Raw genomic sequence first — 20438 nt, 5'->3', positions numbered from 1 at the left:
GGCAGCTGTGACCTGGCAAGCATGAGTCCTTCGTCTGATGCCTGGAGAGAGCCAGGGTTAGCGCCAAGGCAGGCTCAGGGTGGGGACAGACAGGCAGAGAGACAGATACAGAAGGCTGGCTCGGGCATCACGAGCCTCACATCTGGTGCCCCACTGCCTGGAGTGGGGTGGGGAGGCAGGGCCCAGAGAAATGGACAGGCAGACATTTTATGACGGGCTCCAAGGCAGAGGGAAGGCAACACGGGGCCTGACTGCAGACCAAACCACAAAGCTGCAGCAGTCAAAGCAGCAAGGTGAGGGCACGGAGACAGACACACAGACGACTGGCGCGGACAGAGCCGGAGAGGAAGTACACTTACGGGGCCGTCAGCCCACGACAAGGGGCAAGCCTACACTGGGCAAGACAGCTTCTTCAACAGACAGTGTTGGGCAAACCCCGACAGCCATGCCCAAAGAACCAAACTGGGCTTCTTTCTTACAAATGCCACACACAAGCATAAACGTAGAATAAAGATGTAAATGTGAGCTCTGAAACCATAAAACTTCTAGAAGAAAACACAAGCAGTGTGCTCTTTGACATCAGTCTTAGAAACAGTTTTTTGGGATCTATCTCCTCAGGCAAGTGCAACACAAGCGAAAACAAACAGGATCACACGAAACTAGAGAGCTTGTGCTCGACAAAGGAGACCGTCAACAAAATAAAAGAGCTGCTTACTGAATGGGCAAAGACGTTTGTAACAGATACATCTGATCAGGGTTAACACCCCCAATATACAAAGGACTCATACAACTCAAGGTCAGAAAACAACCTGATTTTAAAAATGGACAGCAAAGCTGAACAGACATTCTTTCCAAAGAAGACATACAAAGGGGGGCAGATATGTGAAAAGACGCTCAACATCTCTAATCAACAGGGAAATACAAATGAAAACCACAATGAAATGCCTCACGCCTGTCAGAACGGCTACCACAAAAAAGACAACGAAGAATAAGCACTGGCGAGGATGGGGAGTACAGGGAGCCCTTGCGCACTGCTGGTAGGAATATAAGTTGGTGCAGCTACTATGGAAAAAAGTATGGAGATTCCTCCAAAGAATTAAAAATAGAACTTCCGTATGATCCAGAAATTCCACTCTTGGGTCTTTATCTGAAGAAAATAAAAACACAAATTAGAAAAGACATATGTATTCCCATGTTACTGCATTATTATTTACAATAGCCAAGATATGGAAGGAATTTAAGTGCCCATCAATAATGAATAGATATGGGAACACGTGTACACCCGTGGTGGATTCATGTTGACGTATGGCAAAACCAATACAATATTGTAAAGTTAAAAAAAAAAAGTGCCTGGCACATAGTGAGAAAAAAAAAAAAAAGACTGGATAATGAAGATGCAGTACACATACACAATGGAATAGTATTCAGCTACAAAAAAAAAGAAATCTTGCCATTTGCAACAACATGGATGAACCTAAGTGAAGTAAGTCAGAGAGAGACAAGTACTGCCATGTACTATAAATGAAAGCTGTGAAGACAGTAAATGTTAAGTGTTTTCATCGGAAGGAAAACTTTCTTTTCTTCTATTTCTAAAGATTGAGGGCAGGAGGAGAAGGTGGCGCCAGAGGATGAGCTGGTTGGATGGCATCACCCACACAACGACGTGAGTTTGAAGAAACCGCAGGAGTTGGTGGAGGACAGGGAGGCCTGGCACGCTGCAGTCCACGGGGTCGCAAGGAGTCGGACACGGCTGAGTGACTGAGCAACAACTCTGTACCTATATGGGATGATGGATTTACACTGAACTGAGTGCGGTGACCATTTCATGATGTGAGTCATCACCAGGCTGTGTGCCACAGAGCAACTGAAGCCACAGGCCACCACCACTGAGCCCCGTGTGCTCTGGATTCGCTGCGGCAACTACTGCGCCCACGCACCACAGCTAGAGAGTCCACGCGCTGTAACGAAAGATCCCGCACGGTGTAACAGAGACCCCGAGTGCTGCAGCCAAGACCCGACGCAGCCCAAATCAATAAACAAAGCCATTCTGCGGTACCTTAAACATACACGCTGATATACGTCAATTATATCTCCGTAACACTGGAGGGAAGAAGAGGCACCCAGAGGGGCTCAGGGCTCTCGGGTGAACGGACACCCGGCCATTTTCAAACTTGCTCTGAGTGCTCCAAGTGGGACCTGTAAGGTGATTCCTTTTCAAGACTGAAGCCAGAGCGATATTAGGACAAACTCCAACCGGATCGCGTTGCTTCCCTGCTTCACGCCTTGTCAGGGGCCCCTGTTGACTCGGGCCGTGGGGCCCCGCGAGACCTGCCCGCCTCGGCCCCTTTCCGTCCGCCTCCCCCTCGCTGGCCGCCTCCCGGCTCCCAGAAGACTCCAAGCTCGGGCCTTCGCGCGCTGCCCCCTCTACCTGGAAAGCGGCCCTGCCCCGCTTCACCTCGCCAAGTCCACCCCTCCTTCCGGTCCCAGAGCATAACCCCCCTTCCTCCTGGAAGCCTCTCTGATATTCTGGACCAAAGCAGCTTTCCCTGGGTTCACGCGCTCCTTCTGGGGCGGACTCAGGACAACTGTGCCGAAACCGCCGCCAGTCTTCCTTCACCGTGGCCCCCATGCCCCCTGGACTGCGGGCCCCGGTGGCAGGGGCTGCTGTCTGTCCTGCTCTCGCCATCCCCCAGGCCTGACCCAGTCGTGAAACATAAGAGACGCTGAAAAAATATTTATGGGATAAATCAAAACAACAACACACACTGGTACCTCACACTGGTTAGAACGGCCATCATTAAAAAGTCTGCAAATAATAGATGCAGGAGAGGGTGTGGATGAAAGGGAACTGTTGGTGGGAATGTGAACTGATGCAGCCGCTGTGGAGAAAAGTACAGAGGTTCCTCAAATAACTGAAAACAGAGTTGCCGCATGATCCAGCAATCGCATACTTGGAGATATTCCCAGACAAAGCATAATATGAAAAGATACATGCTCCACCACGTTCACTGCGGCACTAGGCACCGTCGCCAAGACACGGAAACAACCTCCGTGTCCATCGACGACGAACGGAGGGGCTGTGGAGCGCGCGCACGACGGCCTATGGGTATGATGGAATAGGACTCAGCCACCAAAATGAATGGTACACGCCGTCTGCAGTAACATGGATGACTTAGGAGGTGTCATACGAAGGGAAATAAGTCAGAAACAGACAAATACCAGTGACAGCATTTACACGTGGAATCTAAAATACGCCACAAATGAACACATCTACAAAACAAAAATAGACTCCCAGATATAGAGAGCAGACTTGTGGTTGCCCAGGCGGTGGCGGGGGAGGACCGGGGGCCTGGGATTTGCGGACGTACTAGTACATACAGGATGGCTGAACAGCAAGGCCCTACTGGTTAGCACAGGGAGCTGTGTTCATGTCCTGTGATGAGCCGTAATGGAAGAGAACATGAAAAATAATGCACAGGTGGAGCTGAGTTACTTTGCTGCATAACAGAAATTAACACAACACTGTAAATCAGCCATACTTCAATGAAGTTAAAAATATTTATGAGATGAATGAAGATCACATTAAACTGCACTGGCCCAGATGAAGGAAGTCAGGGCAAGTCCAGGCCCACAGGGGCTGGGTGAGCCCCCAGCTCCTCGGGGGAAGCAGGATGCCTCAGGGGCCGCCCTGGGGCCTGCCTTCATGTGGCCGCAGACACTGAGCACAGATCTGTGGGGCTGACTCGGCCTCAGGAAGGCAGGGCTGGGCGGACGCCCCTCCTTGGGAACCTCGGGGAGCCAGCTCCCCTACAGCCCCGAGGAACCCCCAGAGGCACGTCAAGAGTTTGGAGCTGGCTGCCAGGCCCCAGGCTTCTCACTGGGCTGTATTTAATTACTTTTTAAAGTACCCATCTCCATATAATTTAAACCAGCACACAGGTTGTTGTTATAAAAGTAGTGTATGCCCATGGCAAACATCTAAGTGCTCTAGAAGAGCAGAAAATGGAAAATAGAAGCCAGGATGTGCACAGAGCAAAACCAGCGGAACTTAAAAATGGGGTTGAGATTCACACTACCATATATAAACTAGACAGCCAGTGGGGGTTTGCTGTACGACTCCGGGAACTTTAACCAGGGCTAGAGAGGTGGGATGGGGTGGGAGGTGGGAGGGAGGTTCTAGAGGGAGGGGATATATCTATACCTGTGGCTGACTCATGTTGATGTATGGCAGAAGCCAACACATTACTGTAAAGCCACTATCCTTCAATTAAAAATAGATAAAACGGGGGTGAGGAAGACGACTTGGAGAACACAATGCCGCCTACACAAGTTAAAAATACACACACCCTAACCACACTGCATGTTTCACAAGAATCACAAGAACGGAAAGTGACCCATTAAAATCATCCACGTGGCCCTTTGCAGGGGAGCAGAGTGGGAGTGAAGGAATGTAGGACTGGGGAGAATGAATGAATGAACAAATGAGTGAATGATGAATGAACAAATGTGCTCAGTCGCGTCCGACTCTGTGACCCCATGACTGTAGCCCACCAGGCTCCTCTGTCCATGGGATTCTCCAGGCAAGAATACTGGAGTGGGTTGCCATGCTCTCCTCCAGGGGATCTTCCCAACCCAGAGATCAAACCCAGGTCTCCCACATTGCAGGCGGATTCTTTACCGTCTGAGCCCCCAGGGAAGACCGGATGAACAAATAAATGAATACACAAAACCAGGAAGAGGGTGTGTGTGCATCATTAGAGATGACACGCCTTGAATTGGGAATGATTACTGCAATCTTCTGCTCCAGATGGCCAAAAAAAAACCCCAAAAAGGCAAAACTGTAAGAGCAAATGCTTTGGCGGCACTTCCTCTGTGGCAGGACGTTCATCCTTTACACCAACTGCATGACCTGGGTGTCCCCACCCTCTGGATGGGCCACTGAGACTTGGGGACCAGCTCTGTGGCTGTTCCTCTAAGGAGCTTGCTCCTCGGTGGGCTCTGTCAATGGTGTGTGTGTCTGGGAACTTGTCTTCTCATCTGTAAAGTGAGAGTTTGCTGGGAGGACCGGCTGCCTGTAGGCCCCAGGCTGGGGCTCTGGCCCTGGAAGCCCCCCATTCAGGGCCGCCTGCCCTGGGAGTGAGGTACCTTTCTTGGGTTGTTCTTCTCCACCACGCCGTCGCGGTCTGCATCCACATCCAGGGAGATCTCTGGGGACAGACAGGTGGGTGAGCTGCTGGGCTGGCCAGAGAGGGTGGGGAGGGGGCAGGAGGGGGACCTACGGGGTTACGGTGCAGCTCACCCGAGGGAAGAGCTGTGCTGAGGTCACCTTAGCCAACCCCCTGCCTCAACACCACACTGCTGGATGGAGACACGAGCGGATACCGTGCAGATTGCGAAACTCACGAAGGTGCTGCCAGGTGGGTCTGGGGTCTCCCGCCCCCTTGCTGCTCCTCTACAGCTCTGGGTGGTGGGCGGGATGAGCCGCACTGGGCAGATCTGGGAGTTCAGAGAGGTCAAGGCGCGTGCCCAGGGCACAAGGTCACAGGGTCACACAAGGAGATCTGAAGCATACACCGCATTTCGTGTGAATCAAAGCTCAGATGTTGGAAACTTTCACGGGACTCCCTACCTGCCTTCCTGGCCTGTCCTGGGGGTGTGTACACATATGCGTCTGTGTGTTTCTCTTCCAGAACTCCAGGGTGTCTAGACCCCACACCTAAGGACCGAGGGTTTTACTTTGGGTGGGAAACTGCATTGTCAGCTCCTCTTGATCTGACTGTGCCCAAGAGGCCAAGCCGCCAGATAGAGGATCCAGGATGGGGTCCTCGCTGTCCCTCCTCTGGGGGAGGGACCTTCTTTGTTCGTAGGCCTGCTGTGGGGACTTCGTGGGGCAATGAAATGAGCCCAAAGTTCAGCATTAGACAGGACTGAGCTTGAACCGTGGTTGCGGCTTGTAAGCTGTGTGGTGCTGGGTGGCTTAGACAGCTTCTCTGAGCCCCAGTCACTCTACCTGAAAAATGAGGCGCTTTCCCATTAGATGAGTTGTCCTAATTGCAACGGTAGGCGCTGCTGACGTTTTGAGCCAGATTGTTGCTGCTGCTGTTGTTGTGGGTCTACCCTGTGCATTGCAGGGTGTTTAGCCACATCCCTGGCTTCTACCCCCTGGGTGCCCATAACATTCCCCCAGCTGAGACAACCAAAAGGTCTCCAGATATTGCCAAAGGTCCCCCAGGGGCAACATGGCCCCCTGAGTTAGAGACCAAGAGGGTGAGGCAGGGGAAATGTTGGGAAGGTGGTGGGAGCGATACGCGGAGCGAGGCGAGTTGGGTCCAGGTCGCGGACAGCCTGTGGGCTCGGCCTTGGGCTGAGCATGACTTGGACGGAGGTCGGAGCTGGGTGAGAATGACCGGGTTCCTGGTCGGTCCTGCTGGCAGCTGAGCTGTCTCCCTGGAGGGGTGGCGTGCCTCCTCTCTCTTAAGTCAGGGATTATACGGAGGGCCTCCCTTTGCCCACAGCCCAGTTCCCTCCTCACTCTGAATGCGGCTCTTCCAGGTCTGGAAGGAGGTAGGAGGGTGGTTCTAAGGGCACCGAGTCCTTGGGAGAGGGAGGCAGTATCCCCACTTCTGCGCCCCACATTAGGTGCTGTAGGAAATAATTATATAAACTCCTCCCATTGATCCCATTCACACAGCAAATCACTACTGAGCATCGACTGCCTCTAGGCCCCACACATGGGGAGCGGGGTGGGCAATCGGCCCACAGTGCCTGCTCTCAAGGAGCCCCCAGTCTTTTCTGTGTGTGGTTGGCCGTTTATTCGTGTCCAACTCTGCGACCCCATGGACTGTACACCACAGCCTCCTCTGTCCGTGGGATTCTCCAGACAAGAATACTGGAGTGGGCAGCCTATCCCTTCGCCAGGGGATCTTCCTGACCCAGGGATCAAACCCGGATCTCCCGCATCGACAGGTGGATTCTTTACCGTCTGAGCACCCAGGGAAAGTCCTATGAGATAAATATTATTGTTCCCACTTTATAGGCGAGCAAACTCAGACTTGGAGATGTCACTTGTCAGCACACTGGGCTGATGATCTGGGGGGCTGGTGCGGGATAAGACTCCCAGGGACAGAGTGGAGAAGGCAGCCCCACCAGCTACTGTTAGAGACGGAAGGCTTAGAAGCACCAATATTGATGCTGGCTCCCAGACTGCCACGGACTTTCCAGCGGGACACTCCCCAGGGAATGCTGCTGTTTGGGGAGGTTGCCTTCCTGAAGCTTCTCCCAGGGGACCTGCTGCAGACCCAGCCCTCTCCAGGAATGACTCTTTGCTTTTCAAGAAAACAATCTCTCCTGGGTGTACAGTTCTTTGTGGACAGGAGCGCACTTCCCATGGGTGTTTTCCCTCAGTCACCACCCTGGCCATCCTGCCATAAATAGGAGGAAGCAAGGCTCCCAGCAGGGCAATGACCATGAAGACCCCGAAAAGTGCAGGGCCAGGGGTCGCCCTCAGGTCTTGGACTCCAGACCCCTGCCCTTGGCTGTTTTCTCCACAGTCTCAGGCTGACCTCCGCCCTGGGTTGTTTCCAAAACCAAAGCCCACCTTCCAAGACCCAGGACTCACTCCTCTAGAGGTCGTTCCCAGAGGAGGGGCCAACTCCCCACCCTGGTGACCCTGTGGCTTTGGTCTCTAGGCTGCAAGGCGCCACTGCATCACGGCTCCTGTGGTCCATGAAAGCAGTGGTCACAGGAGAGAAATCAGGAGCATTTCCCTGTACTTCATTATGAACTTTTCGTTATTCTGGGCTGCGCCATGTGGCTTGCGAGCTCTTAGTTCCCTGACCAGGGACTGAACCTGTGGTGTGCACCAAGTCCTAACCAGAATGCCAAGGAACTCCCCATTATGAATTTCTTACATTAAATTTTTGTTATCAATGTAATATTTGCACAAGTGAAAAAAGAAAACAAAAACAAAAAACCAAACAAACAAACAAAAAAAACCCAAAGAGAGTACCAAACAGCTTCTAAATAAACCCAGGGGTTCTTTGTTTAGCCTGTCCCCTCACCGCCTGAGGGAAGCTCTATAATACCGAATAATATGCCTATTATTTTTTCTTCGGTTTATTCAATTGGGACAAATTTCACTGACTTCCCATGAAATCACATAATCGGGCTCCCTTATCATCCACCTCCTGACATCCCACGGTGCTTGACACCTTCTCTCTTGTGACTCTTGACAAAACTTTATGGTCAGTTGGAACGGCCTCCTCACCCTGCCGCCCTCCCTCGGAGACTCCCCCAAGTTACAAGGTATTCCTCGAGGACTTCTCCCCTTCAAAGCTTCCCTCAAGGTCCAGTTTAACTGAATTCCTATGGGATGCTCCTGAGGGGATGGGAGCAGGCTTGTGGCCTGCCCAGGGCTCTGCCTCCCGGAGCCGCTCTGTCCTCCCTGGGGAGGGGGAGGCGACATCTGTTTCAGGGCCTCTGGGCTCCAGACATTTCCCGGAGGCTCCAAATCCTGCCTCAGCTCCCCAGAATAGCCCCAAGGTGTCAGGTGGCACCCAGGGTGTGAGATAGATTAACTGGAAATGTCACCAGGACTGGGCTCAAGGCAGCCTGCCCTGGGGAATCAAGACACTGGCCTCAGCTTCCGCACGAGCGCTTTGGCGGCTGCCAGCCCCTGGATGGTGGCGGGGCACCAGGCCTTCTTGCCTGACGGGGCAGCTTGGGGTGTGGTGGGCAGGGGACTCTCCCCGACAGTCACTGAGGGCGGTTATCCTGGGTCTGGGACAGGGTACAAGGAACGAGGGCCTTAGGTTGATGCAAAAAATCCTCCAGGGTCCCGTCCACGTGCTCCTCCCTTTGCAGGACCTCAGCAAAGAGGGTGAGGCTACGCCTCTCTCCACCATCTTCCCCTCAAACCCCCTTAACAGCGAGGAAGTTGCGAATCAGCCCTACCCAGGGGCTCGGAGGCTCTCCGGGATCAATGAGCTCGAAACTCACTTTATAGCCTCGAAAAAGTGAGGTCCAGGGAACTCCCTGGTGGGCCAGTGGTTAGGACTTTGTGCTTTCATGGCCAAGGGCCTGGGTTTGATCCCTGGTTGGGGAACTAAAGCCCCACAAGCCAAATGGCACAGTCCCCCCCCTCAAAAAAAAAAAAAAAAAGTGAGGTCTACAGGGAGAGGGCATATCACAGGTTTTTGGCAAGACTAGGACCGAGAACCACAGCCTGATTTGACCAAGGGCATCATGATTTTGTTCTTGATACCAGGAGGAGGACTGAAGCACAATAAGGTTCTTCAGCGTCACATAGGCAGAGAGAAAGTGGGCTGCCCCGTGCCCCAAGAGGAAGCGACAAAAGCAAGAGCATTACCTCAGCACCTAGCCCCTGCCAGGCCTGGGGATGCCCCATCCCACTGAACCCTATAAGCACTGTGCAAGAGCACACTGGAAACCCATTTTACAGATGAGGAAACTGAGGCTCAGCGGAATGGTGGTCTTAATGTGGCTGGAGAGGGGAGAGCCAGAACTTAGACCTACTGTATTTCCGTGCACTCTGAAGCCAGTGTTCTTTCTACCCAGTGTGGACTCAGGACAGAAGTAGGGTGAGATGGACACTAATACATCCCTGGGGGACAGTCCCACCATCATGGGTCATTCAAGGCATTCTTGCCTCTGAGCCGCCACCCTCAAATGATCACTTAGGCTGTGGGGCTCCTGGGGTAGATCCCTGAGGGAAGACAAGACCCAGATGGGTCAGACAGACCAGTGGATGGGTCCCAAGGGAAACCTAGTTTTCACCAGGCTTCCTGGTGAAACATAAATTCAGTGGGGGTGAGTTTTTCATAAAGCATTATTTCTGCAATGTGAACGACTGTCTTCTGTTTTGAGATTCAGTTCAGTTCAGTTCAGTCGCTCAGTCGTGTCCGACTCTTTGCGACCCCATGAATCACAGCATGCCAGGCCTCCCTGTCCATTACCAACTCCCGGAGTTCACTCAAACTCATGTCCATCGAGTCCGTGATGCCATCCAGCCATCTCATCCCCTGTCGTCCCCTTTTCCTCCTGCCCCCAATCCCTCCCAGCATCATAGTCTTTTCCAGTGAGTCAACTCTTTGCATGAGGTGGCCAAAGTATTGGAGTTTCAGCTTTAGCAACAGTCCTTCCAATAAACACCCAGGACTGATCTTTAGAATTGACTGGTTGGATCTCCTTGCAGTCCAAGGGACTCTCAAGAGTCTTCTCCAGCACCACAGTTCAAAAGCATCAATTCTTCAGCACTCAGCTTTCTTCAAAGTCCAACTCTCACATCCATACACGACCACTGGAAAAACCATAGCCTTGACTAGATGGACCTTTGTTGGCAAAGTAATGTCTCTGGTTTTTAATATGCTATCTAGATTGGTCATAACTTTCCTTTCAAGGAGTAAGAGTCTTTTAATTTCATGGCTGCAATCACCATCTGCAATGATTTTGGAGCCCAAAAAGATAAAGTCTGACACTGTTTCCACTGTTTCCCCATCTATTTGCCATGAAGTGATGGGACCAGATGCCATGATCTTCATTTTCTGAATCTTGAGCTTTAAGCCAACTTTTTCACTCTCCACTTTGACTCTCATCAAGAGGCTTTTTAGTTCCTCTTCACTTTCTGCCATAAGGGTGGTGTCATCTGCATATCTGAGGTTATTGATATTTCTCCCGGCAATCTTGATTCCAGCTTGTGCTTCTTCCAGCCCAGTGTTTCTCACGATGTACTCTGCATATAAGTTAAATAAGCAGGGTGACAATATACAGCCTTGACATACTCCTTTTCCTATTTGGAGCCAGTCTGTTGTTCCATGTCCAGTTCTAACTGTTGCTTCCTGACCTGCATCCAGGTTTCTCAAGAGGCAGGTCAGGTGGTCTGGTATTCCCATCTCTTTCAGAATTTTCCACAGTTTATTGTGGTCCACACAGTCAAAGGCTTTGGCATAGTCAATACAGCAGAAATAGATGTTTTTCTGGAACTCTCTTGCTTTTTCAATGATCCAGCGGATGTTGGCAATTTGATTTTTGGTTCCTCTGCCTTTTCTAAAACCAGCTTGAATATCTGGAAGTTCACAGTTCACGTATTGCTGAAGCCTGGCTTGGAGAATTTTGAGCATTACTTTACTAGTGTGTGAGATGAGTGCAATTGTGGGGTAGTTTGAGATCATGCCCTGCCTACTTTTTAGGTGCTAACATGTTAACAAGATGGTAATAATTGATGGTAAATTACTTTATTAATGTCTTTGTTTCTTTTCGGCCAACCTTCAAAATCGTTAGGTCTACTAATTTGGTGGGGAGGGGAGGGGACATTTTACTGACCCATGGAGCCTAAATATCTGGAACTTGTGGCAGTTACAGAAATAACTCTTCAGTGAAAGTGTCAGCACCCCAGGACAAGCCTGGTCCTTCATCATGTATTCGGTATCTTCTGCCCAGTCTCAGCCCTATGGCACCCTCGCTTGCCTCCTGGCTGTTGTGTAGTCGCTAAGTCAGTCTGATGCTGTGATCCAATGGACTGTAGCTCCCCCCCCAGCCTTCCCTGTCCATGGGTTTCCCAGGCAAGCATACTGGAGTGGGTTGCCATTTCCTCCTCCAGGAGATCTTCCCAACAACCCAGGGACCGAACCCATGTCGACTGCATTGGGAGGCGGACTCTCTGCCCCTGAAAGACCAGGGAAGCCACTCCTGCCTCCTCACAGTGTTACTATACCATCCGTCCTGGGCCCGCGCCTCCCTCCCTACAGTGTCACTGCACCGTCCGTCCTGGGCCTGCGCCGGCCTCCTCACAGTGCCACTGCGCGGTCTGTCCTGGGCCCACGCCGGCCTCCTCACAGTGTTACTATGTCGTCAGTCCTGGGTCCGCGCCGGCCTCCTCACAGTGTCACTGCACCATCCGTTCTAGGCCCGCACCGGCCTCCTCACAGTATTACTACACCATCTGTCCTGGGCCCGGGCCTGCCTCCTCACGGTGTTACTACACCATCTGTCCTGGGCCCGGGCCTGCTTCCTCACAGTGTCACTGCGCTGTCCGTCCTGGGCCCGTGTCGGCCTCCTCACAGTGTTACTACACCATCCGTCCTGGGCCGGCGCCTCCCTCCCTACAGTATCACTGCGCCGTCCGTCCTGCGTCCACGCCTGCCTCCTCACAGTGTTACTACACCATTCTTCTGGGGCCCGTGTCGGCCTCCTCACAGTGTTACTGCACCGTCCGTCCTGGGCCCGCGCCTGCCTCCTCACAGTGTGTTAAACAACCATCAGTCCTGGGCCCACGCCGGCCTCCTCACAGTGTTACTATGTCGTCAGTCCTGGGTCCGCACCTGCCTCCTCACGGTGTTACTACACCATCCGTCCTGGGCCCGCGCCGGCCTCCTCACAGTGTCACTGCGCCGTCCGTCCTGAGCCCGCACCGGCCTCCTCAGTGTCACAGCGCCGCCCGTCCGGGGCCGCTGCGTTTTGCGGGAGTATCGTCAGTGGCATTGTTAGCCCCCTGGGAGCTCCCTCCTCTGCCAGGCTTTGGGCTGCTGCCCGTCCCGCTGATGTCTTCAAGTGTCCTTGCCTCTGTGGGGTTGGGTTTCCTAGGGACGGTCACCTGAGACAGCCTGGGGCACCGTGTACCCGTGAGGCTCACACGTGCCAGCCCTCAGCTGCAGCGCCGGAAGCTTTGGTTTACTCTCCCAAGGTCCCTTCCCGCCACGTAGTCCTGAGGACTGGCCCCCAGAGACCGGGCACTCACTCCCTCAGTGCGGAAAGAGGGGCAAGTGACCGGCAGTCAAGCCCGTTTGGGAATCAGCTCAGAAGTGGGAGAGCAATACTACTGAGCCTGTTTGGGGCTAAAAGCACAGGGTTGGAGAAGGAAAGGCTGGCTTGGGAGCTAGTTGTTTTGTGGGGGGATTTCTGAGCCCACCCCCTCACCTCCCCTACACCCCCCTATATCCCCCCTACGCGCCCCCACTCCCCCCCCCCCCCCACGCCCCGGGAGAATATGACATAATTGAAACGGCTGGGTGTCCCATAGACCACATTCTGCTGTGTGGCCCCAGGCAAACCTTGGTTTTCTCATCTGTAAAATGGGGACTATAATAGCTTGTCTTCTTAGAATAGATGTGAGAATAGACTGAGCTCATGATAGCTAAACCACCTCACGCTGCAGCCTGAAACACTGTCAGTGCTCAGTAATCGCCACCTCCACACCAAAGTCCTGGACACAGAGCAGCTATTCAGCAAATAGACATCACTGTTATCTTCAACGCCCTCAGGACATAGCTGATGCTCAGGAACAGGTAGCTTACCTTCCCCTGACCTGTCGCCACTCTGTCAATGTTAAACTAAGGACTCACTGAAATGTCCCCCTGGCTTAAACATTATAGGAGCTAAACGGAAAGGACAAGTAATACCTTCACTGCAGAAGAGCCCATGGGGTGAAGCCCTGGAACCTCGCATTCCACGTGCCCTGGCATCCAGGGGAGGGGAGCGCGGCGCAAACAGAAGAACCCGCAAAGGAGTGAGCCTGAGCTCTGGCCCCAACCGGCACCGTGTTGCTGCGTGACTTTGAACCAGGTCCCTAGCCTCTCTGGGCCTCAGTGTCCTTGTGAATCAAATGAAGGGCTAGGACGAGGTGGGTTAAGGACCCAGGTTGCATCTTTGCACCCTGAGGGCTGGGTCTGGGGAAGGCAGGGGTGCAGCTGGGGCTGGGAAGGACAGTGCAGGCTTTGTAGACAGGCCATTCTCCTCTGACAAGCGAGCTCTTCTCCGGGCTGCAGGGCAGAGACGGGGGAGGAGCAGCCTTGGCTCCTTCTCCCCACGGTCCACAGAGCCTGTGACAGGGACTGTGACAGCCAGCTGAGTTGCTGGAGGACCAAGGCACACCTCCCCCCGCAGCACCCCCCAGGCCTGCATTATTAGAGGAAGCTCCGAGTGCCAGGCGGGCAGCACTGAGAACAGTCCAAGCGCCTGGGAAGGGCAGCAGTGCCAGCCCCTGGGGAACAAAGGCGCCCAGGCCGGAGCCACGCAGACTCACCGATGGCCGTGAGGAAGAGCCCAGCCTGGTCGACGGGCGTGATCCCCTCCTCCTCATAGTAGCTGACGGTGACCTTGATGGGGGTGGGGGAGGGGCACAGGGGGAGGGAGAGAACAGAGGTGACAGGTCACAGGCAGGCAGACCCGCAGGGACCACCTCACAGTCTGTCAAGCCAATCCGCTCTAACCAGCTGGACCCTCTCCTCCAGGAAGTGCTCCTGGCTTGGTGGGCTGTTTCTCTCAGAATATCTAAGTAGACAGGGGGCTCCCCTCTCTCAGAGGGCATCCAGGGTGTTGTCTGCTACTTGCCCCCCTGTGCGTCCTGCTGCCGGCCCCCACTTCTACTGGGGTGTGTATCTAGCTCCCACTCAGCAACAATGGAGCTTAGGCTGTTCTCACTGGACGACGCCCAGTGCCATCTCTGACACGGGACACATGTGACGTTCATGTTAATAATTAGAGAACCCAGGGAACAAAGGGTCTGGTCTCGGCTCTATCTCTTGGGCATGGGCGCCCAGCATCCCATCTGATACACAATGAAACCAAGGACGTTCGTGGCCGTCGCTTCCAGTAGTCTAAGAGTCTGTGCTAAGAGTCCCGTGACATTAACCTGCCATGAATTCATCCTTCTGTGGCTGTAGCCATGAGCTGATTTACTGAGCTCTTAAAAAGTGGTTGGTTTGAACTGAGATGGGCTACAGGTGTGAAATGCACAGAAGATTTAGACTCGGCGTGGAGAAAACCTTGGTCTTGTTTTTTATATTGATATCACGTTGAAATGACAGTATCTGGATATATGGAGTTAAGTAAAAAAAATCATCAAAATTAAGTCCATCTATTTCTTTTTGCTCTTTTACTTACTTACTTATCAGCCATCCCGCCCAGTATAGGGGAACCTTATTAACAGTTCCCTGACCAGGGATCGCGCCCATGAGCCCTGCAGAGACCGTGTGGAGTCCCAACCACCGGACTACCGGGGAGGTCTCTCTTTTTGCTCTTTTAATGTGGTTGTGAGAAAACTGAAACCGACATGTGTGGTCCATGCTCGGCTTTTCCTGCCCGCGCGGATCCGGCCCGTCCAGATACCGGCCTGGCCCCCGGCCCCCAGGCCCGCGCAGGAGCACCGCCCCGCCCACGGTACCTTGTCGCTGCTGGCCTCGGGGCTTGCCTGGCTCATGGTGAGCCGCAGCGTGGTGCTGGGCGACAGGGGCCAGCGCTGCTTGCCGTTGGTGGCCACCTCCTCGGCCTGCCCGTCGCGCACCACCTCCACCCGCACGCGCTCCGAGTGCTTCAGGCCGAAGGTCTGGGCCCCCGCAGGGGCCGCGCTGGAGGGAGAGAGGAGGCGGCGTCACAGGGACCGCTGGGTGGGAGGGGCCAGGGCCTTCAGGAAGAGACCCCTGGGGGGCAAGGCTGCAGGGCTCCCCAGGCGGCCGGGTCTCCCAGAGGACTCAGCTGTAAGGTAACCACCCGGTAGTGAAGAGGGCACTGGCTAAAAATACAGGTTCCTTCAGTGTGGGAGGGATAAATTAGGAGGTTGAGATGAACTGATACAGACTGCTATACATCAAACGGATAAACAAGGACCTACTGAGGAGCACAGGGAACAGCAGAAGCCTGTAATGGAAATCCAGCACCCACTGGACCATCGAAAACGCAAGAGAGCTCCAAAAAAACATCTATTTCTGCTGTATTGACTATGCCAACGCCTTTGACTGTGTGGATCACAAGAAACTGTGGAAAATTCACCTGACCTGCCTCTTGAGAAACCTGTATGCAGGTCAGGAAGCAACAGTTAGAACTGGACATGGAACAACAGACTGGTTCCAAATGGGAAAAGGAGTATGTCAAGGCTGTGTATTGTCACCCTGCTTATTGAACTTACATGCAGAGTACATCATGAGAAACGCTGGGCTGGAAGAAGCACAAGCTGGAATCAAGATTGCCAGGAGAAATATCAATAACCTCAGATATGCAGATGACACCACCCTTATGGCAGAAAGTGAAGAAGAACTAAAGAGCCTCTTGATGAAAATGAAAGAGGAGAGTGAAAAAGTTGGCTTAAAGCTCAAGATTCAGAAAATGAAGATCATGGCATCTGGTCCCATCACTTCATGGCAAATAGATGGGGAAACAGTGGAAACAGTGTCAGACTTTATTTTTCTGGGCTCCAAGATCACTGCAGATGGTGATTGCAGCCATGAAATTAAAAGATGCTTACTCCTTGGAAGGAAAGTTATGAACCTAGACAGCATATTGAAAAGCAGAGACATTACTTTGCCAACAAAGGTCCGTCTAGTCAAGGCTATGGTTTTTCCAGTGGTCATGTATGGATGTGAGAGTTGGACTGTGAAGAAGGCTGAGAGCCGAAGAATTGATGCTTTTGAACTGTGGTGTTGGAGAAGACTCTTGAGAGTCCCTTGGACTGCAAGGAGATCCAATCAGTCCATCCTAAAGGAAATCAGTCCTGAATATTCATTGGAGGGACTGATGCTGAAGCTGAAACTCCAATACTTTGGCCACCTGATGCGAAGAACTGACTGATTTGAAAAGACCCTGATGCTGGGAAAGATTGAGGGCAGGAGGAGAAGGGGACAACAGAGGATGAGATGGCTGGATGGCATCACCGACTCAATGGACATGGGTTTGGGTGGACTCCAGGAGTTGACGATGGAGAGGGAGGCCTGGCCTGCTGTGGTTCGTGGGGTCGCAAAGAGTCAGACACAACTGAGCGACTGGACTGAAGGAAAAGAATCTGAAAAAGAGTCTGTATGTGTATGGCTTCCAGGTGGTGCTAGTGGTGAAGAGCCCACCTTCCAATGCAGGGGACATGGACTCGACCCCTGATCTGGGAAGATCCCATACGCCAAGGAGCAACTAAGGCCGTGCACCGCGACTGCTGAGCCTGGGCTCCAGGAGCGGGAGCCAAACTACTGAGCCCTCGCGCCCAGAGCCTGTGCTCCACAGCAGGAGAAGCGCTGCGGTGAGAAGCCCATCCGCCTCGGCGAAGAGTGGCCCCCACTCGCCGCAGCTAGAGAAGAGCCCAAGCAGCGATGAAGACCCATCACTGCCAAAAATAAATAAGTTAGAAGAAACATATGGATTCCCTGGGCTAATCTTGTACCCACTGATTCAGAATGTTCCAGGTTGGGGCCTGGGGAATCTGCTTTTATTTTTTAAATTAGTAGGCTTTGTTTTTAAAGCAGTATTAGGTTTACAGAACAGTTGATTGGATAGTACAGAGAGTTCCCATATACCCCTTCTCCTCTATGCAGTTTCCCATATTATGAATATCTTGCATTCGTGTGATACATTTGTTATAACTAATGAAGCAATATTGATGTACTATTATTAACTAGAGTCCAGAGTTTACTCTGCATTGTAGTCTTATGAGCTTTGTCAAATGCACAGTGTCAAGTATACACGTTCATAGTATTGTACAAAATAATTTCTCTGCCTTAGAAATCCCCTGTGCTCCACCTAGTCATCCCTCCTGGGGACCTGAGTCCTTAACAAGATTCCTTGTATTTCTGATGGGCAACCAGCTTGGAAGCCACCTGCTACTCTAAGGGTAGAGGTCTGAGGCTCAGACAGAAGACCGAATTTGCAGCAAAGACAGTTGGCTGGGCCTAGAACTCTTGTCTCCCAAGCCCTGTTCAGTGTCTGAGCTGAAGACCAGGGGAGCTCGGCTGCCGGCGAGGAGGCAGGCTTCCAGGTGCTGGGTTTGCACACAGACGGAGCCATGAACTAGGAGCTTAATGGGCAGGGGTGGGTGGGCTCTGCACAAAGACACCTCCTTTTCGCTGCAGCTTTCACGGCTTGGAATTCTCCTATTTGAGAGTCATTCCTCGGGGTTCTGGAGGAGTTTTCTACTGAATGGGAAATAGAATTCTTGAGAAGCCATCAAGATTTCGGGGCTGGAAAATAACTGGTTTGAGCTGGTTGCTGTGGACTAGATGTTTGAGTCTTCCCAAATTCACACATTGAAGCTCTAACCCCCAGTGTGATCATCGTTGAACATTAGATGAAGTCAGGAGAGTAAGGTCTAAGCGATAGGGCTTGTCTCCTCGTAAGAAGAGGCTGACAGAGTGCGGTCTTCCTCCACGGGAACCGAGGGGGGGCCGTGTGAGCCCACAGCCGGAAGGCCCTGGGTGCAGACCAGGGGGACAGCCAGGCTGGTGCTCTGATCTCAGACTCCAGCCGACGGACCTGGGAGAGATAAATGTTTGTTTTTAAGCCACTGAGCCCGTGGTATTTTGTTTCGGCAGTTCAAGCAGATTAACACTCCGACTTACAGGGCGATAACAGGAAGGACTGGGAGACAGAGGAGGAAGGCGCCCAGGATTGACGGTTTTGCTAAATCTCCAGCCCACGGTCTGAAGGTTCCCAAAAGCTCAAGAGGGCTCAGAGGGATTTAAGCGGATTCTCGTGGGGTTTAGGCAAAGATATAGGTGCAAGTGTCTGCCTCAGAGGCACAGCTGCTGTCTCGAAGGCCTGATGCTCTCGGGCTTCCAAAGAGTTCTCCACTATGATCGGGCATCAGAATCATTAGCGGGTACTGTTTAAACCTTCACTTTCTTGTTTTTAGCGGCTACAGATTTGTGGGTGCCATTTTCAGAGAGTCCGGCTGGCATGACGGAAGTGCGCCTGGGGCAGTGGCCAGGGATGAATGCGAGCTTCGGAACAGCGGTCCTCAGAGTTCAGAGCAGCAGCTGCAGCAGCAGAACCATTACCTGGAGGGCTTGTCAAAGCATGGGTTATCTGGCCCCTTCTTAGCATTTCCGATTCTGGTTTTCAAAGAGGCAGAGGAACCAGAGATCAAATTGCCAACAGTCACTGGATCATGGAGAAAGCAAGGAATTTCCAGAAGAACATCTACATCTGCCTCGTTGACTACATGAAAGCCTTTAACTGCAAGGATCACAATAAACTGTGGAAAATTCTTTAAAAGATGGGAATACCAGCCCATCCTATCTTTCTTCTGAGAAACCTGTATGCAGGTCAAGAAGCAACAGTTAGAACTGGACATGGAACAACAGATTGGTTCAAAATTGGGAAAGAAGCCTGTATACTGTCACTCTGCATATTTAACTTATATGCAGAGTACATCATGCAAAATGCCGGATTGGATGAAGCACAAGCTGGAATCAAGATTACAGGGAGAAATATCAACAACCTCAGATATGCAGATGATACCACTCTAACTGCAAAAAGCGAAGAGGAACTAAAGAGCCTCTTGATGAGGGTGAAAGAGGAGAGTGAAAAGGCTGGCTTAAAACTCAACATTCAAAAAATGAAGATCATGGTATCCGGTTCCATCACTTCATGGCAAATAGAAAGGGAAACAGTGGAAACAGTAGCTGACTTTATTTTCTGGGCTCCAAAATCACTGCAGATGGTGACTGCAGCTATGAAATTCAAAGATGCTTGCTTCTGGGAACGAAAGCTATGACGAACCTAGACAGCGTATTAAAAACCAGAGATATGACTTTGCTGACAAAGGTCTGTCTAGTCAAAGCTATGGTTTTTCCAGTGGCCATGTATGGATGTGAGAGCTGGACCATTAAGAAAGCTGAGTGCTGAAGGATTGATGCTTTTGAACTGTGGCATTGGAGAAGACTCTTGAGAGTCCCTTGGGCAGCAAGGAGATCAAACCAGTCAATCCTAAAGGAAATCAACCCTGAATATTCATTGGAGGGACTGATGCTGAAGCTGAAATTCTAGTACTTTGGCCACCTGATATGAAGAGCTAATTGGAAAAGACCCTGATGCTGGGAAAGATTGAGGGCAGGAGGAGAAGGGGACGAAAGAGGATGAGATGGGTAGATAGTGGGACTGACTCAGTGGAATTTGAGCAAATTCTGGGAGGTAGCAAAGAACAGAGAAGCCCGCCATGCTTTAGTCCAGGAGATCGCAAGGACTCAGTTACACAACTTAGCAACTGAACACGAGGCCTGAAGTGGGGCCTGAGAAGCTGCATTTCTATCATGTTTCTGGGAACTGTTGGTCCTGCTGCTCCACGGACCACAGCTCGAGAGCCACTGGTCTAGACGTGCAGCACTGCACTCTGGTGCTTAGAGTCCTGGGACAGGTGGCCAAGGCCGTGAGTGGGAGTCTGCCGAGACCACCAGGCAAACAGACCACCAGGCGGGGCCTCGTTGATCCAGGCCACAGACGGTGAGAGTTACTGGTGAAGACTACTGCGTTCCCGGGCACTGTCAGGAGAGAGCAGCAAGGGCTGGGCAGCCCCATGCCCAGGGCTGGAAAAGGAGATTGTGAAAAAAGGTTTCAGAATCACTCTGTTTCTTGTCTGTCTTCTTCCAAACCACTCAGCCCATCATGGGGACACTTGGCTGTGGTGTGCTGTGGCACAGAGTCTGGGCAGAAGGCAGAAACCCTGGCTT

General features: G+C 52.3%; 1 protein-coding gene across 6 annotated transcripts in view; it reads right to left on the bottom strand.

Moving 5' to 3' along the window:
- PADI2 (peptidyl arginine deiminase 2) overlaps window positions 1–20438 on the bottom strand; it is a 56302-nt gene that overhangs the window by 21721 nt on the left and 14143 nt on the right. For 5 of the 6 annotated variants that reach the window (XM_070778104.1, XM_070778087.1, XM_070778090.1 and 2 more), the window contains exons 2-4: window positions 15179–15362; window positions 14039–14111; window positions 5146–5207 (exon numbers count right to left, since the gene is read on the bottom strand). In XM_070778104.1, coding sequence (XP_070634205.1) covers window positions 5146–5207; window positions 14039–14111; window positions 15179–15362 — 319 coding nt within the window. Of the gene's footprint in view, window positions 1–5145; window positions 5208–14038; window positions 14112–15178; window positions 15363–20438 lie in introns of those variants that run through there. The other variant, XM_070778115.1, reaches the window with a different exon arrangement.

Source organism: Bos indicus, chromosome 2, assembly GCF_029378745.1.
Source record: "Bos indicus isolate NIAB-ARS_2022 breed Sahiwal x Tharparkar chromosome 2, NIAB-ARS_B.indTharparkar_mat_pri_1.0, whole genome shotgun sequence".
NCBI classification, from domain to species: Eukaryota; Metazoa; Chordata; class Mammalia; order Artiodactyla; family Bovidae; genus Bos; species Bos indicus.
Note: the sequence above shows the minus strand (reverse complement) of the source record. Positions and strands in the feature narration are given on the sequence as shown.